Source organism: Neodiprion virginianus, chromosome 3 (assembly GCF_021901495.1).
Source record: "Neodiprion virginianus isolate iyNeoVirg1 chromosome 3, iyNeoVirg1.1, whole genome shotgun sequence".
In the NCBI taxonomy this organism is placed as follows: domain Eukaryota; kingdom Metazoa; phylum Arthropoda; class Insecta; order Hymenoptera; family Diprionidae; genus Neodiprion; species Neodiprion virginianus.
Genome location: NC_060879.1, coordinates 21,783,532 through 21,803,225, shown reverse-complemented (window position 1 = coordinate 21,803,225; position 19,694 = coordinate 21,783,532). Strand labels below are relative to the sequence as shown.

Genomic DNA, 19,694 nt, shown 5'->3' with positions numbered 1-19,694 from the left:
TCCGACTAACCACGTCTAACGGCGCAGGAGTGACTCGCTAGTTTCAAGATTACAAAACAGGTTAGAGTTCACTGGCATAATTTTGGCCAAGAACAAGGAGTCAGGGCTTGAAGCATGAGTATTGATGGGGATCAAAGTTCGCAAGACGCGGTAGATCCACAGCTGCAGCATTTCATCGAAGTAGAAACGCAAAAGCAACGATTTCAGGTTAGCCCGTTCACCATGTTTGAGATCTTTCCTCAGGTAACCCTAAAACCCGTCGATACTACAAACAATTTTGATTTTGCAGGGCCTGGTCCACGAACTGACTGACATCTGCTGGGAAACCTGCATTGACAAGCCATCTGCCCGTCTAGAATCGAGAACTGAAAACTGTCTTCGTAATTGTGTCGAGCGATTCATAGACACTACTAATTTCATTATGAACAGATTACAGCGCACTGCTCTCAGCGCGCACCCTGAGTTGGCCATGGAATAATTCTGACGGCTCAGTATCAGATAGATTAAACACACTTTGATAGATTAAAATAAGTTTACGTGTAACTCGGTTTGCAAGAAAATGATAAATGGCCCCATGAACTTAACTTAATCAACATGTTTTCACGTTTGAGAGGATTTCTGTATCGTCATAGACGCAAATTTGTCGTCAGTGGTATCCTGGTCGGTGGCATTATCGTGGCGACGAGGTATACCCAAAGAAAACTGCGGGAGTGGCAGGAGAGTGAAACAAGGATGTTCATAGAGAGAACAAAACGACAACAGCATTTTGAGAGCACGGAGAGAACATGCAACCAAACAATACTGTCTCTTGCCGTCGGCTTGCGGGATACCGTCACAAGTACCCTGAACACCGAAACCATAGTGAATAAGCTTAGGCATGGTTCGAACGACAAAATAGCACTTTGGAATGAGCTTAAGGTTCTAGCCCTTGCTCGATCAGCGGCATTAATTTACTCCAGTACAATGCTGGTTGCAACATTGAGGATACAACTGAATTTGATGGGCGGCTACATGTTCAGGGACTCGAAAAATCAGAATGAGCAAGCAAAAATAGACGGGGCAATGCAGAAGAGGTACCTATCGATATGCGAGTATTTCATGAGCGAAGGAGCTGTTAAGCTCAGTTTATTTGTAAAAGAAAAAGTCAAGGAGACCACCGCTTCTATATCACTGGCACAACAGCTTACCCTGAGGGATGTGGAACAGATATATTGGGGTATAACATCATCTATATCAGCGGATACTGAGAGAGATCCGATCAAAAATCTAAGCGCCTACATTCTGCCTCAAAATTGTGAGTCTACGGGGGATAAAATTCTCTCAAAAATAATATCGGAGACTTTGGATTTGCTTGAAAGCGAAGAAGTGCAATCCCTCGTTAGGTCAAGTGTCAGAACCGGTTTTGTCATGATGGTTGATCATATTTCTGAATATTTTTTCGACTCGTCTTTTTCTGGACAAGCTATGCCTGGTTCAAATCCTTTTGTCGCTATTCCAGGCCCGTCGACTCAAAGCGATTCGACTGAGAAGCCTATGGACGTTTGTAAGACAAACGGCTTTCTCAATCTTGACAAAATGTCCATGCCTATGGCCAAGCTGATCCCCATAGTCAATGGACAAGTTCCGGCCATTTCAAGAGCAGGTGATAGCCCCTCGCTTTGGGTAAAACAGTTAATTCTAAACGATAAACTCAAGACTCTAGGAGCCAACGTCTACGAGGCATTCAGCTTTTGAATATATTACTCTTTAATTAAGATTTGGATAGAGGAACTATATATTTACAGCCAATCGTGACAGTGAAATAGTGGTGTGGGAGTCATAATAGACGATGTAAACGCGATAGAATGTTGATGGAATAAATTTTGTTACACAAGTCTGGATGTTTTATATGAAATTTTAGGGCTGCTATGCATTTGTGAATACACAATACCACACCTAACATGACGTAGTCAAATTGTCATTTCAGAGAAATATGAAGTATCAAGGTAAAGAGAAATTTGTGAAGGTTCTTAACAGATCAAATTAATGCAAAGCAATAAATACAATGCATTATGAATTTTACATTTAAGAACGAATTTCTTGAGAGTCGTGCATTTTTACAAGGTTGAAGTTTATAATATTAATGTAATGACATTTTTTAGCCAAAGATATTATTACATTACTTTCAAATTTTCTAAAATTTAGAAAATCATAACAAATGAAAATACATTTATATTTTAGAAACTCGAACTGCTTCAGTCATACTAATTGAAAGAGGGGAAAACAGTGATTTTTGTTTCAAATCTTCATTACTTCTACGTTACTAACTTCAATGACGTGCATTGCAACAACTGATACGGTATTTTGTAATTACATATTTTCGAAAACACCCACCGGTCGGAAATAATCGAAACTTAAGTTGTGCAGTAACCATGTTGCAAATTGAATTTGATCAGCATTATGAAACGAATATAAGTGAATATATAATTAAAGTTATATCCGTTGACTGAACGAGATATTACATATTATTCATCATCAAACAGGTTCCAGATACTGTATATGTAGAGTTTTTGTCGGCTGTCAAAAACCTGCGTCTTCAGAGTTGCCAGAAAAAATTCAACCCGATAAGTTTGCAAAGAGTGAAAGAGAATATTTACTATTTCACGTCGGCGCGTAATACTCCGAATTGAATATATCCTACCTCTATGCACACGTAATATGTGTACTATACTTGTCTGCTTATGTGCAGCAACCGAAATAAATACGTCACACATGCGCACTCGCGCGGTCGACGACGATGCATGTCGTATGTATGTGTAACTTGCCAGAGGAGATTCTGAAGTGCAGGCTTCGGACCTTGGCGGTGTTCTGTGGGATTTGGTAGTTGGGATAGGATAAGGTGTTTAAATTTTAGGGCTTGATCGGTGTCCAGTTTCACATAATCAGGTAAAGCCCGCGTTTCAACGTTTCTTGAACGAATCGTAAAATGTGGAAATTTGTATCACGTGGAATTCGCGAGTCGTTGGAGCGACGGGCCAACTGTTGGACAAACATATACCCACACACGTCGCAAGATGGTAGTGGTGGTAGTAAAAGTGAGGTTAACCAAACTTCTAAAGTTCATAAACAAGTTTCCATCGATTATGCGATATCGCGATACTTCAACATCTGTCGCGGATTCGGAGCCGCTGGACCTGACGGCGACAAGAGCCGCGGGTACCGTTGGAATCCAAAATATTCTTGGGTCGAAGCCGTTGAATGGGTAAGATGGTAACTTTCCACCCACTATTTTAATTCACGACACTTATACGATTTTGTAAATAAACTTTAATCACTTTTGCTCAGTCCGGACTCCTCGCATTGGGCTTGGTGGTGTGCCAGTCGCTTTGTATTCATCGAAGATTTTTCGGTCCTGACCCTGAAGCTGTGTGGCGTAGAAGAATATCTCAGGCGCACCAAGTTGGTATTTCCAAGTTGTTGAATGGACTTATGTCCTTTGAACCGCATCACATCTTGCCGATAACCAATTGCGTAGGAAATGGGGACCGGAGTGAAGACCGTCAAGAGAGCTCAGAAGACTCTAGTTGTACTTCACAAAAACCTTACGGACCAATCACCATTGAAGAGGTAAAGATGCCAAGATCTGTACTTTGAAATGTTAATGTTATTTTTTACATTGGTTGAATTGAACACTGTTTGATTGTACATTTCCGTTATGTTGAATTATTAATAATTGTCTCTTTCGCTTAGGCCCTTCAGGATGCAGGGGATGACTTCACAAGGATCCATCGAATAGTGATGGGAGAATTTGAATTCCAAATGGGAATGAAGGCGCTGGAGGAAAAACGCCACAAAGAAGCTGTGAAACACTTTTCTGCCGGTGCTAGCTTGGCATCTTCAGCTAGTATGTTTAATCTTGCTGTATGCCATGAGATGGGACTGGGTACTTCAGTAAACCACAAAGAGGTAGCGAAAACAAACCTACTAACTGGAGAGTAAAAGTTTTCGTCTGCTAATCTCTCAACTTTCAGGCTGCTAAACGATATCGCGCCGCTGCAGAAAATGGGCATGCTGATGCGATGTACAACTTAGGAGTTTTCCACGCTCAGGGTAGAGGCGGATTGGAGGTGAACATGAAGATGGCACGAAAGCTATTTACAGAGGCAGCGAAACTGGGTCAGCCTCAGGCTCAGCATGCATTGAACTTGGAAAAATCAACTCAACAAAAAGTCCATGAGCCGGAATTTGCAAATGATTCTACAAGATGTTTGCCGATAGAAAAAACTCAAATGCACACTAACAAGTCTAGCTATTTGCCGGTGCAGCTGGTCGGCTTATGAGAAGCAGATCTTTTCCTTCCGCATACGCGTCTGAATTATTTGATGAAGAACGTAGCTGCCTACGACTTGTTCAGATCGGAAATATTGAGCAGGTGGAGTCACAGTTGTTCAGAATTAGATACGTTGCAAAGTGTCTTGGTATTCTTGGCATATGTGTTACCTAGGACTATCGCAAAAGCATTAAAGTCCATTCCTGCGCAGCTATACAATGTATAAAACTGGCAGAGATAGCAAAATGGATAATCAAAATCAATTTTCAACTAATCATATCCCACCATTTTACGATAGATAGATATTAGATAACTGTGTATGACATGCTTAATATCTGTCAATCTGATGCCATAGATATTAGGTGTACAATAGATTTGTAAACTTTGTTGCTAAAATTGTGACTGAAAACCGTTGTAAATAACTTTCCAAATTACTAAGTTTGACAATGAGATAATTGTGAGAAGGCGTCTTTACCTGACTGAATTATAATAATGGTTACGTACTAGATTTATGTAAGGGAGTATTTTCGTATTTCGTCACGTACAATTCTGTGGCACAGTATATTCTCGTTGAACGAACTGTTTCATTGCAAGGCCCGAAAAAGAACGATATCTAATTATAAGGAGAGCGAGAGAGAGAGAAAGAAAACGAGTTTTGGATCTCTATACAAGTATATAAAATAATTTTATTGTATTACGTTTAATTTTTTATATTATGTGTTGAAGAATAAAACTTACATTGTAAAAATTGTAACTATGGTCTCTAATGACAAAAAATGGTGTACAGTCTACTTTGTACTCAAATATTCTGAAACTGAATTACGAAAATTAATCGAAGTGAACGTTTGTATCTGATGAAATTATTCCGGATTTTCTGTTATCGCTTATCTCCGAAGGTTAGTAGAAAAATAGATTATAATACTTGTTAGAAAAATATGATTTAACATTTTTCGTGAAATAATAATAATAATAACAACAATCTTACCTTAGCGTATATAAAAAATAGCCCTGAACCACGTGTACATATTTAGTACCAACTACAATCTTTGATCTCGTTTTAAAAATTTTTTGCTACCAATGTGCGTTATGCATTTGTGCGGTTCGTTTAATGAAATCTCTGTGACTAGCGTACAATTCAAGCTCCTTATTAACGTCAGTCCAGCAAACATTAGCGGCGTCGTCTCCAGCGCTTAACTCCAGCTTGCCAACAATGCTTCCATTTTCGTCGTGAAAGTTTAAAGCTACCGTTTCAATCCACGCATTATCAGTGTTTCTCGGGTCGTCAACATACCCTTTGAATACTTCATCTCCTTTCTTGAAGAATTCTTCCAGCGATTCTTTCAGCTCCTCAACCTGTGCCTCATCCTTCTCCAACGAGTTCATAGCCTCTTCCATGAATTCCCTTCTAAGTGTAGAAGTAATAACTTCTCCAGGATCCACCATCCCCCCTGGAAGAGCCCAGTCCCCAGAGTCTTTCCTCTGCACAGCGATAAACTGAAGGATAGGATTTTCTGTCACTCTGCTTATCTCAACGGCACCAGTTCCATTCCTTTTCCAACGTGTAACTATCGGGTCTGCTGCGTGATTTGGTCCCCAGCGACCCAGTAGACCCCTGCCAATGATTCCTGTGCGACCCACCGGATTCAGTGGAAATCCTTTATCGTCGATCGCATACTCACCGGTGTGGCTTTTGCGGCTGACGTTGCCTGGGGGGATTGCCGAAAAGGAAGTCGTCAGGACATGACAGTTAAAATAAATAATACGAGTTGAAAGTTCAAAGCGTATTATCGTAATTCTTACCATCCACGTCATTCCACTTGGGAGTGAATTGGGGATCGCTAATGTCTGGATCTGTCCACGGCTGTCCCTGGATAGTGGGCGCCGAGTACGACGCAGGATTGTAATCGGGAAATTCCTTGGACCAGGGCACTTTGTCTTCTGGTACTTCAAACCTGTTTACGCTTGAGCGCGGGTAGACACCCTGACGACAGTTCTGGTGGATCATTTTTATTATCTTATCGCGCATCTGATCGCCCGCCTCGGATCCAATGCGCTTATTCAGCTGACTCTCGACCGCCGATGACAACTCTGACGCTAAACTGAATACAAAGTGGGCAAAGCAGATAAACAGCCTCGTATTGTATGTATACATTATTTTTTTTTCATTCTCCCTATCTCTCGTTAATATCCATCTCTCTCGCTTCCTCCAAGTTTCGTTTTTTAAATGGCCGCTGTCGATCCGTAGTACTGCGAAATCATAGACAGCGTTGAGTGAAGATATATTACATGAAGACTGATAGCTTCATGGGACTTTTCGTAAACGAAAATGGACGAGATAAATTCATCGTAAAGCGGCGTTCTCTACGTCTTTCCTTGCACGCGCAACTCGATCCGTCAAGTGGTCGGTACGTAAAGACGACAGGAACTGACGTTACCATCGCTCGCCGCGTGTACCCAGATAATGTAGAGTCGAATATTATTATGCCTATAATATGATTAACGTAAACAGGCTGAGATTTTCATATAACCCTGTCTGGACCCCGTATACTTTTCAACTACGCAACTTCATTTGGGCAAATTCAGCAATGTCAATCTAACTCCATCGGATCGACAAAAATAATGTTTTCTAAATAGATGCTCAATAAACATGCACCTGGTTTACTGTTGACAGAGTTACAAACCTTTAATACAGAGGATGGGGGACAGAGTCGAAGCAGTTAGTCAAGGACTGGAGATATATAGTTGTTCCTATATGTACCTTATGTTATTTCTGTACATGTTTAATACTTAACTCGTACCGTTAACTGAGGATAATAATACGTATGCTTCAGTCAACGATCATATCTTTATTCCGAAGGAAGATGCAGCTCACATGTAAAAATAATATCTTAACTGACATTAGATTGCCGTGGTTTTTTGGAAATACAGTTCACTTACAACGGAAAACCAAGACCTTTCTACATGAAAATACTACTTGTAAATATTTTTTGGAAATTAGGTAAGATTCGATTGTTACTAATGTTTGAGTCCATGCTGTAACAAACTCTGATGAACTTCAAGCAATCATTATCACAAAAGTGATTTAAGAAAATTTAAAGATGACCACGGTTCCTTTTTTTTTACTTCATATTACCTGATTAGATTGCGACTCTACCCGCTAACCCCGAAACTCAAGATTGTTCCGAAATTTATTATCAGGCGGTACTGATTATAATTACTCACGTCTGTCCACTTTATTATACATTTATGGCAGTGCCCGTGTTGATTGTAGGAGTTTCGAATTTGTAAATATGTATTTCAGACAAAGTCGATACTATTTTATGCGAAATTTTAGCACTTTTCCGGTAACCCCTAATAACAATATTACCCAGAGGATACAATTGTGTGATAATACTATTTATAGCATATCAGAAACTGACGACTGATATTACCTGAAGATGGATTTTCCGGATTCTTTATAATGAAATTCTCATCAATTATCTACGATATCTCTGTCAAAAAAATACAGATGAAGGGTTGTGAGACCTTTCGGAAGGTTCAAGAGTGTTCTGCTTCCAATATTCTATTGGTCTTTTCCGAGACAACTTTCTAATCTATCGAAGTATTTCTATAGATTTCCGCAAAAAGAATTTATAAATTTTGCAGACTCAGGTAGAAGAAGAATTCCACGAAGTGAACAGGAGATATTGGTACGACCTTTTGTATACACTTTTTTTATTCACAATTATACTTTCAGTAAAAATAATTAAATAATCACCCGTTCAAAAGTTATCCTACTCAAATGTTCATATTTTTTAATCCAAGTGATTTTGATTTGCATTCTTGACGAATCACTTCCCTTCTCTCGAAAGTAATACATATGTATAATGTGACAAAACATTTTTTTTGTGTTTTTTAATTGCGTCTCGAATCAATTGATAATATTACTAAACGCAAGTTATCATATTAATTGCCTTTATTTTTATATATATGAATGTAACGATTTTTTGGAAAAAGTATTTACAGTGGATTCAGTTGAGTAATCTAGAAATCAAGCGGGTATACATATTTGTCATGAAAATTTTTAAATAATTTTCTACAATATAGATTCAAAAGCGAAGATGGGAGTTAATTTCTTATTGTATTCCATCTTGTACAATGTGTCTTTTAGACGGATCACCCGTATCTCGATCGTAAAAAATTTGAATATCGTTGTTTTTTTATTTTTAGTAGACGGTTTTGAATGAGCTTCGTTTTTTTTTGTTCTTTATCGTTTGTCACGGGCGACTTGCTCATTTCATATGCAAATATAGTGTTTCATTGTAACAACTTAATCCGAGCACCCGGTTGGTTCCGGATAAACATAATTCGATCCAAACAGTAAAGTTGATAATTGTTTGATCAATGTCTGTGCATCACGCGTGTTAGCTACTGCGCTGAATGACTTGTGCTCAGAACCTTGAAGTATCAAGTTTACACATAAAAGGTGCTATTAAATTTGAATTCATGAATTCTTGTACCACAAAATATTCCTGAAAAAAAATACTGGGAATGCCGTGCCGGATAGGCAATTGAAATTGAACTATTTTCTCCAAAAAGTCGAGTTGTTCAGTGAGTAGCGAGTAAAACTTTCGAATTTTTATACAATTCAACAATTTTACTATATAGATTGCGAAAGGCCCAGCGGGGAATAAAGATGGTAGAATTGCCAAACTCTAAATTGCAAAAGGTATGTGCACTTTGTTGACTTTATTTAAGAAGCGAAATTCATCAAAAACAAATATGTATTTACGTGGAATTCATTCTGATTTAACTAGAGAAATCAGGAGGTATTACGATTCCACATGCGTTACACATTATGAAAGCATGAGTTTTATTGACAATGAGTTAAGAATAAAATTGTCATTTAAAAACCTACAATATGTTAGTATTTGACCAGTGAAAATAAGTTCACTCGTTTCCACACCACCGCAAGCGGTAGAGCACCCGGCGCGTTTTTTTTTTATTACGTGGTATCCCCAGTAGGTCTACTCCACGGAGAATAGTTGCAAGATCGATCTTACGTTCTTCGAAACATTGCAAATGAGTTTTTTTCACATTTTAATTATGCTGAATTGTTTCCCAATAAATTTGTACCCGCGGAAATTCGCAACTTGTTCGAAATTTTACAGTTCATATAACCCGCGCACTATTTATTATCGATGAAAGATGACTGTTTTAATTATGGATGGAAGATGGTTGTTTTAATTATGGATGAAGGGTGATTGTTTTTATCTTATATGCGAACGGCGATTGACTTCGGATGTTCGCGCACGGTTTCTTTTTCTTATGAGGTAAAAGCTAGTCACTAAAATGGAGAACCTGGTGAATACGCGAAAAAATCAACAACTAAACCAACATCGAAAATACGAACCGCTATAAGACGTTGGTATTTACCTATCAGATGACGATGCAGAAATCTTTGAAGAAATGGAAAGAAATCGGAGTAGAATAAGCACAACCACCAAAATACGACAGAGCTGTATAATTCTACAGTGAAATACAAGCCGAACATGACCTATGAGCGATTCGATAAAAAAAACTCTTACACTACAACGATCGCAATAAAAGACCGTTAAACCAATATAAAAAAAATACAGCTGAATAAATTTTACTACACTTTGTGATCATGATGATTCTGAACTACACTGCTAAATCTGTGTATCGATGAAAACAGATGACTGACCCTGGACCAGACCTAAGCCTCAAAAATAAAACGTTAATTTTTCAATACAGTCAACAGAACTCAGTAACCTGGAGAAGATGAAAATATAATTAGTGACATATGTCGATACAGGCAAAAATATACTGAGCTTAGGTAAGTGAAAAATATAATTAACGAAAAACGAGGCAAAATAATTGGTTGAAACAAACATAAAATTTGTTTAGCTAAAACAGGCAAGAGGTTTGATTAGCTGAAACGGACAAAGGTTTTATTAGCTGAAACAGACGAAGGTATGGTTAGCACCGTCACATAAGTTCATACACTGACAAAAAATGGGTAGGAACCAACATGATATTCGTTTTAACATTCATTGCGTCGTTTATCAATTGTATCGACGAATACAAAACATTCTAAATTTTTTGATTCAACATCCTTTTCTGCTTTGAGTTATTAAAGTGAATATCTTTTTAGAAACATTTTAAGGGTCTCAGTGCATTTGTTAAGAAATCGGTTTTGTTGCCCTGAAACAGAAAATAATACGATCAGTTAAACGAGTATTTCTGTACGTTTCAGATATATTTAATAAATACTTACGCTACGATTTTTCACTATCGGTATATACTACCGAGATTTTTGTTCCTACGCGTTGAGCGCCGGTTTTCAAACGCCGCGGTTTCTCTCATAACTGAAAGGTATCAAGTCCACGCTTAAAAGGCGTCGTGGAACTTGAAAATTTTATAATTCGTTAAAAAGTTGCCTGAAGAACTGTAAAATCAGCACGTCGAGAGTGCGCAACTTTTTTATATACTGTTTGCAAAATAGACGTGCAAAAAAACGTGTCCAACTTCAGTTATTGATTTACGCTCATGAAGCTGCGTTCAATTCTCGTGATTAATCTACGCGCAATAAGGCGCGACAGATTAAACTGTCAAAAAATTTGTATATTCTGGGACTTGTCCCAAAAATTCTGTAGAAACCCAATCCGCATCAGCATCTTTTAGATATCAGATACATTGCTATGCGGATTGTTGTTCTCAGATTACAAATCAAATTGAAATTGGGAGAGAGGTTGGAGGGCATGCATTATTGTGTGGCGTGACGGTCGGCGGTCCTCTTCGACGCGAAGTCTTCGAGCTCAGCATCTCTCCCCATCTAGCGTACCACGGAACGCGATAGATGGTCCAGAGATGCGTTTTGCCCATTCAGACGATCACAGAGATTAATCGAATGGAATAACGATCGGTAATGACTAAATAATTGAATTACATAACGACTGAAAAATAGTTGCAGATTTACAATAAATGGAAAATTCAATTTCGTTTATATTCAAATGTTTTCAAATACTCGAGAGACTCGAATACGGAGTCTTTTGGGAAAATTTCTGTGATCGTTTGACGCTGTGGATTAGAAAAGTTGGTAACATCACGGTACATCGCGACCTTCCTACCCTCGCCTGGTTCCCAACGAAGCCACCCAACGGAAAAGAGAGATTCACACACTCATGCATAAGCCCCGCGACGGATTCCAAAACGTCTACCTACCTACCCGGTTACCTATATTCGATCTAAACGATTCTCCATTTTTTCCAACAGACATCATTCTTCATCATTTGCGCCGTGGTCACTGACTTACATTTTCGTTGGTTACCTGTTGCGAGCAAAATGTTTTTGTATCGTAGTCTGCCTTCTCAGAATACAGTATCGCGGTTGTATCTCGCCAACCCTAATATTGCATTTGTTATTTTGGTAACCGTTGGCAGACTATCGGTACATTAACCTTTTGTAAAAGTGATTAAAACATCCTGAATGCCAATTAGCATTTTTCTAAGCGAGCTAAGCCTGCAATTGATCAATACTTGTTGGATGTTAAAAGATTGAAAATTTATGTTACGTTATGCCAGACTTTGGAATTTTATCAATTTAAAAATAATGTGGATATTTGAATACTTTTAGAACCTCAGGTGAACTCACCACTTAAACGGCATCATCGGTAAATTCGAACGTAGATTATTACATCAGTTACGAAACACAATTCGATCTCGCGAGTACCGAGTAAGCGATGGTTACCTGTCGCGATGCTTATTCCACTTTTAGCAACGTGTAAAATTACTACCTTTAAGTAAGCTACAGTAAAATAAATTGCAAATAAACAATGATTTGACTGAAAGTCAAGCACGTTGCGATCGTGAATGAGCCTATCCATGCAGCTAAGAAATCGAAGATTTGTGTAACAATTGTTACCGCCACGCCACGTGACAGAGGAATCCCAGGGAAATACCTATAACCTAACAGATGCAAACTCACCAACGTTGCCGAGAAATGGAGAAGTTACTCGGAAGTCTGTGCTTAAATCTGTGAAAAACTGCTGCTCCACACTTCCACATGCAGTAGTTGCAGCATCTCAGGTTTGTCGGTGAAGCGACGCACTTTTCACATCATTCACGTCTTCACTAGTCTCTTATAGTCCAAAAGTCCGCACCGCAGTAACACTCGGATTCTACACTCACTTTTTGTGCTACAGCTGTCTGTTTGAACCGACTAAATAATTTTGCTAACAGCGCATTTGCCGAAAATAAGCCAAAAAAATTGTAAAATTGACACACGACGCACAGAGACAAAACACATATCACTAAAATCTGAAGTTATACAAAACGATGAAAACTCGGCACCCGAAATTCACCTTCAACGTTCGCAGGATGTTTTTATTTCAGTAACTCGGTTTTTTGTCGGAATGTTGAATCCCGACCACGAACGCGTAATTCCGCTTCTATTGCTCGGAGACGACTGATTCCGCTCGGCGCTCCCGCCCTCTCTGCCGCTCTTTCCATGGAGCGAGAGCAGTGGGGGTAGCTGCACGCGCCTAGCGAAATTTGAATTCTCGGACCACGTACGGTCAAGCACTAGATTTAACGGCGTATAGGTTAGTTTGTTTTGTTTGTTTACAGCAATTCGCGAAGTATCCAAATAATTAAGATTATTCAAAGTAATGTATAGAAAATCGCGATTTATACTTTCAAAGATTATGTGATACAAAAATTATCAGCTTCTTTATTGAGTTCTTGTTACTGAAAAAGTACGATGACGATAACTTGTGCTGTCTGCAAAAAGCAGCCCATCACATTTGACAAAACCCGCAGTTTCCACCAGTAAGTACTCATCATCAATGAAAGCAATTTTTTAAGGGAATTCTAACGTGTAGTACTTCTAACGTTATGCTGAACAGTTCAGTAAATTTTTTATTACATAGACGTTATCCCTTTAGTTCTTTCAAATAACAAAAAATAATTGAGAATATTTGTTAATTTTTAAGATTTTATCGAAATATATTCATACGAGAATGAAAGAAAATACAATTTTATTCATTTTTGTTTCTCGTCATTATATAATGATATTCTCAAATGATTGCCTTCCAGCGTTACATTTTCTTACATTTCTATTCTTTTTAACCTACTTCAGTTCTATTCTCATCCTATTTTATTATTCACTTTATTATAATAGAAAGCTCTCTTCACAGCTAGCTTTATTTTGTACCATTCCTTTTCATGCAACTAATATAACCTTTATCATTATTTATTACTTTTCTTTGCGATTCATTTACTTTATCATCTCACCAGCCAACTTCGTTCACGTGTTACTGATTATCCAGGTTTCCTCATGAAAATAAGCTCAAAAAAAAAAATGGATGGAGGCTATTGAAGTAACATGTGTAAAGAATTGTTGGAGAATATGCAGTGATCATTTTTCACCTACATCATTTCATGACCAGAATGTAATAATGTAATATTTATTTATTGGCCGTAGAACAAAGTCCTCTAATGGCCATAAGGCATACAATTATGTAATTATTATTGTTTATTCAGAGTACACAGTTTTTGTTAATTATATCAATAATATACAGGTATTCAGGTATACCGATATAAAAATAGAAGAAAAAAGCGAAGAAAAAAAAATAAAAAAAGTAAATTGAAATAAAATAATAATAAACAAGGAATCGTACAAGATTTTAGGTAATATTAATTGTATGGTCTCTCAGTATCAGATTGCTTAACACAGCTAAATAAAAATAAGAATTTAATTATGAATATGGACACAATTATAATATCGATTACTAGGATTGAATAGGTTCATTTCACAGCACTATATTTCGTCAAGGCACTGCTAATCGTAGTTTGTTTACTCCATCGCGTGAAGGTAACGAAAACATCGCGTGAAGGTAACGAAAACATCGCGTCCTAAATTCCTCCAGTGTTGTTGCTGTTGTAATGTCCGGCGGTAACGAATTCCAGAGATCAGTGCCAGTAATTATGAATGAGTTTTTGAACATAGTTGTCCTTGGAATTCGCGCAATTAGCGTATCGGTTCTGTTATTATCTCTGTGCCTGGCTACATTATGATTAAGTCTAATGTGCTTTCCTAGCAGGGCATTTTTGTTGAGTACAAGGATGCCGTAGAAGAGACAGCCTATCAAATATAGGCGACGATTTTCCGATGAAAGCCATCCGAGATTAAGGCGCGGGCCATTGATGTGCTCGCCAAGTCGTTTTCGCAGAACGAATCTGGCACAGTTCAGCGCAACACATAACTTCTTCTTCAGGTTAAGGTTTAGATTTATAAGAGCTGTTGCACAGTAGTCAAATATTGGGAGTACCAGACTGACGACCAGCTATCGCTTCAATGACACCCCGACCTTATTTACCGATTGGCGAAGACGGTATCGTGTTCTTGACGCTGAGTTGCATACTCTTGTGACCTGATAAGTCCATGAGAGCCTCGGGTCGAGCATGACTCCTAGATACTTGAAGTTGTCAACGTATTCTATTTCTTCCTCGCCCAGTATAAGTTTTGGTAGCTGATCGACATTTATGGAATTAATATTAATGGCGCTGCCGAAGATAATTGCTTTTGTCTGTGTGGCATTCATTTTGAGTCTATTTTCCTTGCACCACTCCGTAATTGCCGCAAGATCTTCGTTAATCTTGGTTACACTTTCTTCCAGTTCGCTTAATTTACAGGTGAGATAAATAACACTATCATCACCGTAGAAAAGATGATTGCAGTAGCGCAGACACATGGGAAGGTCGTTGATGACGAGTGAGAATAGCAGTGGTGCTAATACGCTGCCTTGTGGGACTCCCGTCCAGCACTCTTGCCACGAAGATATATTTTGTCCGTTTCTTACCGCATGTTTTCGTCCTGCGAGGTAAGCATATAGCCATCGAATGACCTCCGTTGAGAAGCCTAGTCTGCGCAGCTTGGTCAACAGCAGTTTGTGATCTATCGAGTCGAATGCTTTTGCAAAATCCAGGAACACAGCTATGGTCATCATCTGTTCGTCTATTGCAGCACGTACGTCATCTGAAAATCTTAGGACAGCTGTGTACAACAGAATGGCTATAATAATATTGGCAGCTAGGTGGCGCGTGCAGCTACCCCACCGCCAAGGGCCAAGCGGTAGTGGGTGGCGGGGGGGGGATTATTATGTTCCGTACTCCAGAGAACTGATTTTACTTTCTTCTGAGCGCCGGGCTGTATCAGTCGATTCCGAACAGTCGGAGCGAAGCCACGTTCTCTCAGTATCAGTTCAACATTCAGACCGCGTTCTTCAGGTTGTGTAACGTTGTTCGATCAGTGCATTTCCACCATAATCATCTGTGAATAATACACGAGGAGCCGCGTGTAGCCTGAAGGAAAACCGAGTCACTGATACAAAAACATCCTGCGAACGTTGAAGGTGAAGTTCGTGTCCCGAGTTTTCATCGTTTTGTGTAACTTCAGATTTCAGTGATGTGTGTTTTGTCTGTGCGTCGTGTGTCAATTTTACTATTTTTTTGGCTTATTTTCGGCTAATGCGCTGTTGCATTGTTAGCAAGATTATTCGGTCGGTTCAGTCAGACAACTACAGCACAAAAAGTGAGTGTAGAATCAGTGAGTGTTATTGTGGTGTGGATTTTTGGACTATAAAAGGCTAGTGAAGATCTACATGATGTAAAAAGTGCATCGCTTCGCCAATAAACCTGAGGTGCTACAGGAACTGCTGCGTGTGAAAGTGTGAGCAGCCCAGAGACGAGGTAACAATACTAATTTTAATTATGGATTGATAATTCAAGGTGGTACATTTGAGGCCGAACTTTTGTTCTTGCATAACATGGAGTGCATAAATATGAAAATAGACAACAGTAATAAGTCATTTGTGACTGAAAAGCCAATTTCCTAAATTATTTCAAGTGTCGTGTTTTGTTTTTTACAGATTTAAGCAGAGACTTCCGAGTAACTTTTCCATTTCTCGGCAACTTTGGTGAGTTTGCACGTGTTAGGTTATGGGTATTTCCCTGGGATTCCTCTGTCACGTGGCGTGGCGGTAACAATTGTTACACAAATCTTCGATTTCTTAGCTGCATGGATAGGCTCATTCACGATCGCAACGTGCTTGACTTTCAGTCGAATAATTGTTTATTCGCAATTTATTTTACTGTAGCTTACTTCAAGGTAGTAATTTTACACGTTGCTAAAAGTGGAATGAGCATCGCGACAGGTAACCATCGCTTACTCGGCACTCGCGAGATCGAATTGTACTTCGTAACTGATGTAATAATCTACGTTCGAATTTACCGATGATGCCGTTTAAGTGGTGAGTTCACCTGAGGTTCTAAAAGTATTCAAATATCCACATTATTTTTAAATTGATAAAATTCCAAAGTCTGGCATAACGTAACGTAAATTTTCAATCTTTTAACAGCCAACAAGTATTGATCAACTGCAGGCTTAGCTCGCTTAGAAAAATGCTAATTAGCAGTCAGGATGTTTTAATCAATTTTACCAAAGGTTAATGTACCGATAGTCTGCCAACATTTACTAAAATAACAAATGCAATATTAGAGTTGGCGGGATACAACCGCGATACTGTATTCTGAGAAGGCAGACTACGATACAAAAACATTTTGCTCCCAACAGGTAACCAACGAAAATGTAAGTCAGTGACCACGGCGCAAATGATGAAGAATGATGTCTGTTGGAAAAAATGGAGAATCGTTTAGATCGAATATAGGTAACCGGGTAGGTAGGTAGACGTTTTGGAATCCGTCGCGGGGCTTATGCATGAGTGTGTGAATCTTTCTTTTCCGTTGGGTGGCTTCGTTGGGAACCAGGCGAGGGTAGGAAGGTCGCGATGTACCGTGATGTTACCAACTTTTGTAATCCACAGCGTCAAACGATCAGAGACATTTTCCCAAAAGACTCCGTATTCGAGTCTCTCGAGTATTTGAAAACATTTGAATATAAACGAAATTGAATTTTCCATTTATTGTAAATCTGCAACCATTTTTCAGTCGTTATGTAATTCAATTATTTAGTCATTACCGATCGTTATTCCATTCGATTAATCTCTGTGATCGTCTGAATGGGCAAAACGCATCTCTGGACCATCTATCGCGTTCCGTGGTACGCTAGATGGGGAGAGATGCTGAGCTCGAAGACTTCGCGTCGAAGAGGACCGCCGACCGTCACGCCACACAATAATGCATGCCCTCCAACCTCTCTCCCAATTTCAATTTGATTTGTAATCTGAGAACAACAATCCGCATAGCAATGTATCTGATATTTAAAAGATGCTGATGCGGATTGGGTTTCTACAGAATTTTTGGGACAAGTCCCAGAAAATACAAATTTTTTGACCGTTTAATCTGTCGCGCCTTATTGCGCGTAGATTAATCACGAGAATTGAACGCAGTTTCATGCGCGTAAATTAGTAACGGAAATTGAACGCAGCTTCATGCGCGTAAATTAATAACTGAAGTTGGACACGTTTTTTTGCACGTCTGTTTTGCAAACATTATATAAAAAAGTTGCGCACTCTCAACGTGCTGATTTTACAGTTCTTCAGGCAACTTTTCAACGAATTATAAAATTTTCAAGTTCCACGACGCCTTTTGCGCGTGGACTTGATACCCTTCAGTTATGAGAGAAAGTGCGACATTTGAAAACCAGCGCTCAACGCGCAGGAACAAGAATACTTGTTTGACTGATCATATTATTTTCTATTTTAGGGCAACAAAACCAATTTTGTAACAAATGAACTAAGAACTATAGAATGTTCGGTAGAAAAAAATATTCACTTCAATAACTCAAAGCAGAAAGAGATGTCGAATCAAAATATTTAAAATATTTTTCACTCAGCAATGCAAATAATAATCGAAGCAGCGAATATTAAAGTGAATATCATGTTGGACTTGACCCATTTTTTGTCAGTGTATGACTTGTGATTGTGCTAACCATACTTTTGTCTGTTTCAGCTAATTAAACCTATTGTCTGTTTCAACTAATCAAACTCTTTGTCTGTTTCAGCTAATTAAACCTCTTGTCCGATTCGGCCAATCAAACTTTTTATCCGTATCAGCTAATGAAACTTTTTGTCCGTTTTAGCTAATCAAACTTCTCGCCTGTTTCAGCCAAACAAGTCTTCAGTCTGTTTTAACTAATCAGGTCGTCTCTTTTTTCGTTAATTATATTTCTCACTTACCTAAGCTAAGTATATTTTTGTCTGTATCGACGTATGTCACTAATTATATTTTCATCTTTTCCAGGTAACGTGAGTTCCGTTGACTGTATTGAAAAATGAACGTTTCATTTTTGAGGCTTAGGTCTAGTTCAGGGTCAGTCATCTGTTTTCATCGATACACAGATTTAGCAATGTGGTTCAGAATCATCATGATCACAAAGTGTAGTAAAATTTATTTAGCTGTATTTTTTTTTATATTGGTTTAACGGTCTTTTATTGCGATCGTTGTAGTGTAAGAGTTTTTTTTTATCGAATCGCTCATAGGTCATGTTTGGCTTGTATTTCACTGTAGAATTATACAGCTCTGTCGTATCTGGGTGGTTGTGCTTATTCTACTCCGATTTGTTTCCATTTCTTCAGAGATTTCTGCATCGTCTTCCGATAGATAAATGCCAAAGTCTTACAGGGATTCGTGTTTTCGATCTTGGTCCAGTTTCTGATTGATTTGTGTATTCACCAGGTTCTCTATTTCAGTGGTTATCTCATATCTCATAAGAAAAAAATCTGTTTACGAACATCCAAAGTCAATCGCCCTTCGGATATAAGATAACAATCACCCTTCATCCATAATCAAAGCAACCATCTTTCATCCATAATTAAAACAACCATCTTTCATCGATAATAACGAGTCAGCGGGTTAAATGAACTGTAAAATTTCGGACAAACTACGAATTTCCGCGGGTACAAATTTATTGGGAAACAATTTAGCGTAATTAACATGTGAAAAAAACTCATTCGCAATGTTTTGGAGAACGTAAGATCGATCTTGCAACTATTCTCCGTGGAGTAGGCCTACTGGGGATACCACGTAAAAAGAAAACGCGCCGGGCGCTCTACCGCTTGCGTTGGTGTGGAAACGAGCATAAGTGAACTCATTTTCACTATTAAAATACTAACATATTGTAGTTTTTCGAATGACAATTTGATTCCTGCTGAAATTTAACTCATTGACAATAAACTTCATGTTTGGATAATGAGTAACGCATGTGGAATCGTGATACATTCGGATTTCTCTAGTTTAGTCAGAGTAAATTCCACCTAAACACATTTTTCTTGGATGATTACTAAGCTATCACATGAATTTCTAACAAGTTCCTTGTAATTTTAACATATATAATGTAACTCATTAACGGTCTGTAAATGTCTCCT

General features: G+C 38.5%; 3 protein-coding genes across 4 annotated transcripts; 2 read left to right on the top strand and 1 right to left on the bottom strand.

Annotated features, from left to right (window-relative positions):
* On the top strand, nucleotides 1–1,869 carry LOC124299842 (peroxisomal biogenesis factor 3). Its single transcript, XM_046753228.1, has 2 exons — nucleotides 1–207; nucleotides 290–1,869. Exon 2 carries the CDS (start codon nucleotides 595–597, stop codon nucleotides 1,732–1,734), a length of 1,140 nt encoding a protein of 379 aa, XP_046609184.1. The 5' UTR covers nucleotides 1–207; nucleotides 290–594; the 3' UTR covers nucleotides 1,735–1,869.
* An 886-nt stretch (nucleotides 1,870–2,755) lies between these two features.
* Nucleotides 2,756–5,201, top strand: LOC124299843 (uncharacterized). Of its 2 annotated transcripts, none has more exons than XM_046753229.1 (4): nucleotides 2,756–3,241; nucleotides 3,325–3,606; nucleotides 3,730–3,945; nucleotides 4,011–5,201. In XM_046753229.1, the coding sequence occupies exons 1-4, from the start codon at nucleotides 2,966–2,968 to the stop codon at nucleotides 4,317–4,319; spliced, it is 1,083 nt and encodes a 360-aa protein (XP_046609185.1). In that variant the 5' UTR covers nucleotides 2,756–2,965; the 3' UTR covers nucleotides 4,320–5,201. The 2 variants fall into 2 exon arrangements, with proteins under 2 accessions (XP_046609185.1, XP_046609186.1); XM_046753230.1 differs by having other exon boundaries at nucleotides 3,116–3,249.
* LOC124299844 (ADP-ribose pyrophosphatase, mitochondrial) lies at nucleotides 4,970–6,563 on the bottom strand. Its single transcript, XM_046753232.1, has 2 exons — nucleotides 6,110–6,563; nucleotides 4,970–6,015 (listed from the first exon to the last, which is right to left on the bottom strand). Exons 1-2 carry the CDS (start codon nucleotides 6,459–6,461, stop codon nucleotides 5,381–5,383), a joined length of 987 nt encoding a protein of 328 aa, XP_046609188.1. The 5' UTR covers nucleotides 6,462–6,563; the 3' UTR covers nucleotides 4,970–5,380.
* Nucleotides 6,564–19,694: the final 13,131 nt, after the last annotated feature.

Excerpts from the sequence above, each read along its gene's own strand:
- LOC124299842 (XM_046753228.1), top strand. The coding sequence starts at position 595 with ATGTTTTCACGTTTGAGAGGATTTCTGTATCGTCATAGACGCAAATTT.
- LOC124299843 (XM_046753229.1), top strand. The coding sequence starts at position 2,966 with ATGTGGAAATTTGTATCACGTGGAATTCGCGAGTCGTTGGAGCGACGG. Across the intron at positions 3,607-3,729 it reads GACCAATCACCATTGAAGAG|GCCCTTCAGGATGCAGGGGA; the intron begins GTAAAGATGCCA and ends TCTTTCGCTTAG. Across the intron at positions 3,946-4,010 it reads CTTCAGTAAACCACAAAGAG|GCTGCTAAACGATATCGCGC; the intron begins GTAGCGAAAACA and ends CTCAACTTTCAG.
- LOC124299844 (XM_046753232.1), bottom strand. The coding sequence starts at position 6,461 with ATGTATACATACAATACGAGGCTGTTTATCTGCTTTGCCCACTTTGTA. Across the intron at positions 6,016-6,109 it reads CAAGTGGAATGACGTGGATG|GCAACGTCAGCCGCAAAAGC; the intron begins GTAAGAATTACG and ends CAATCCCCCCAG.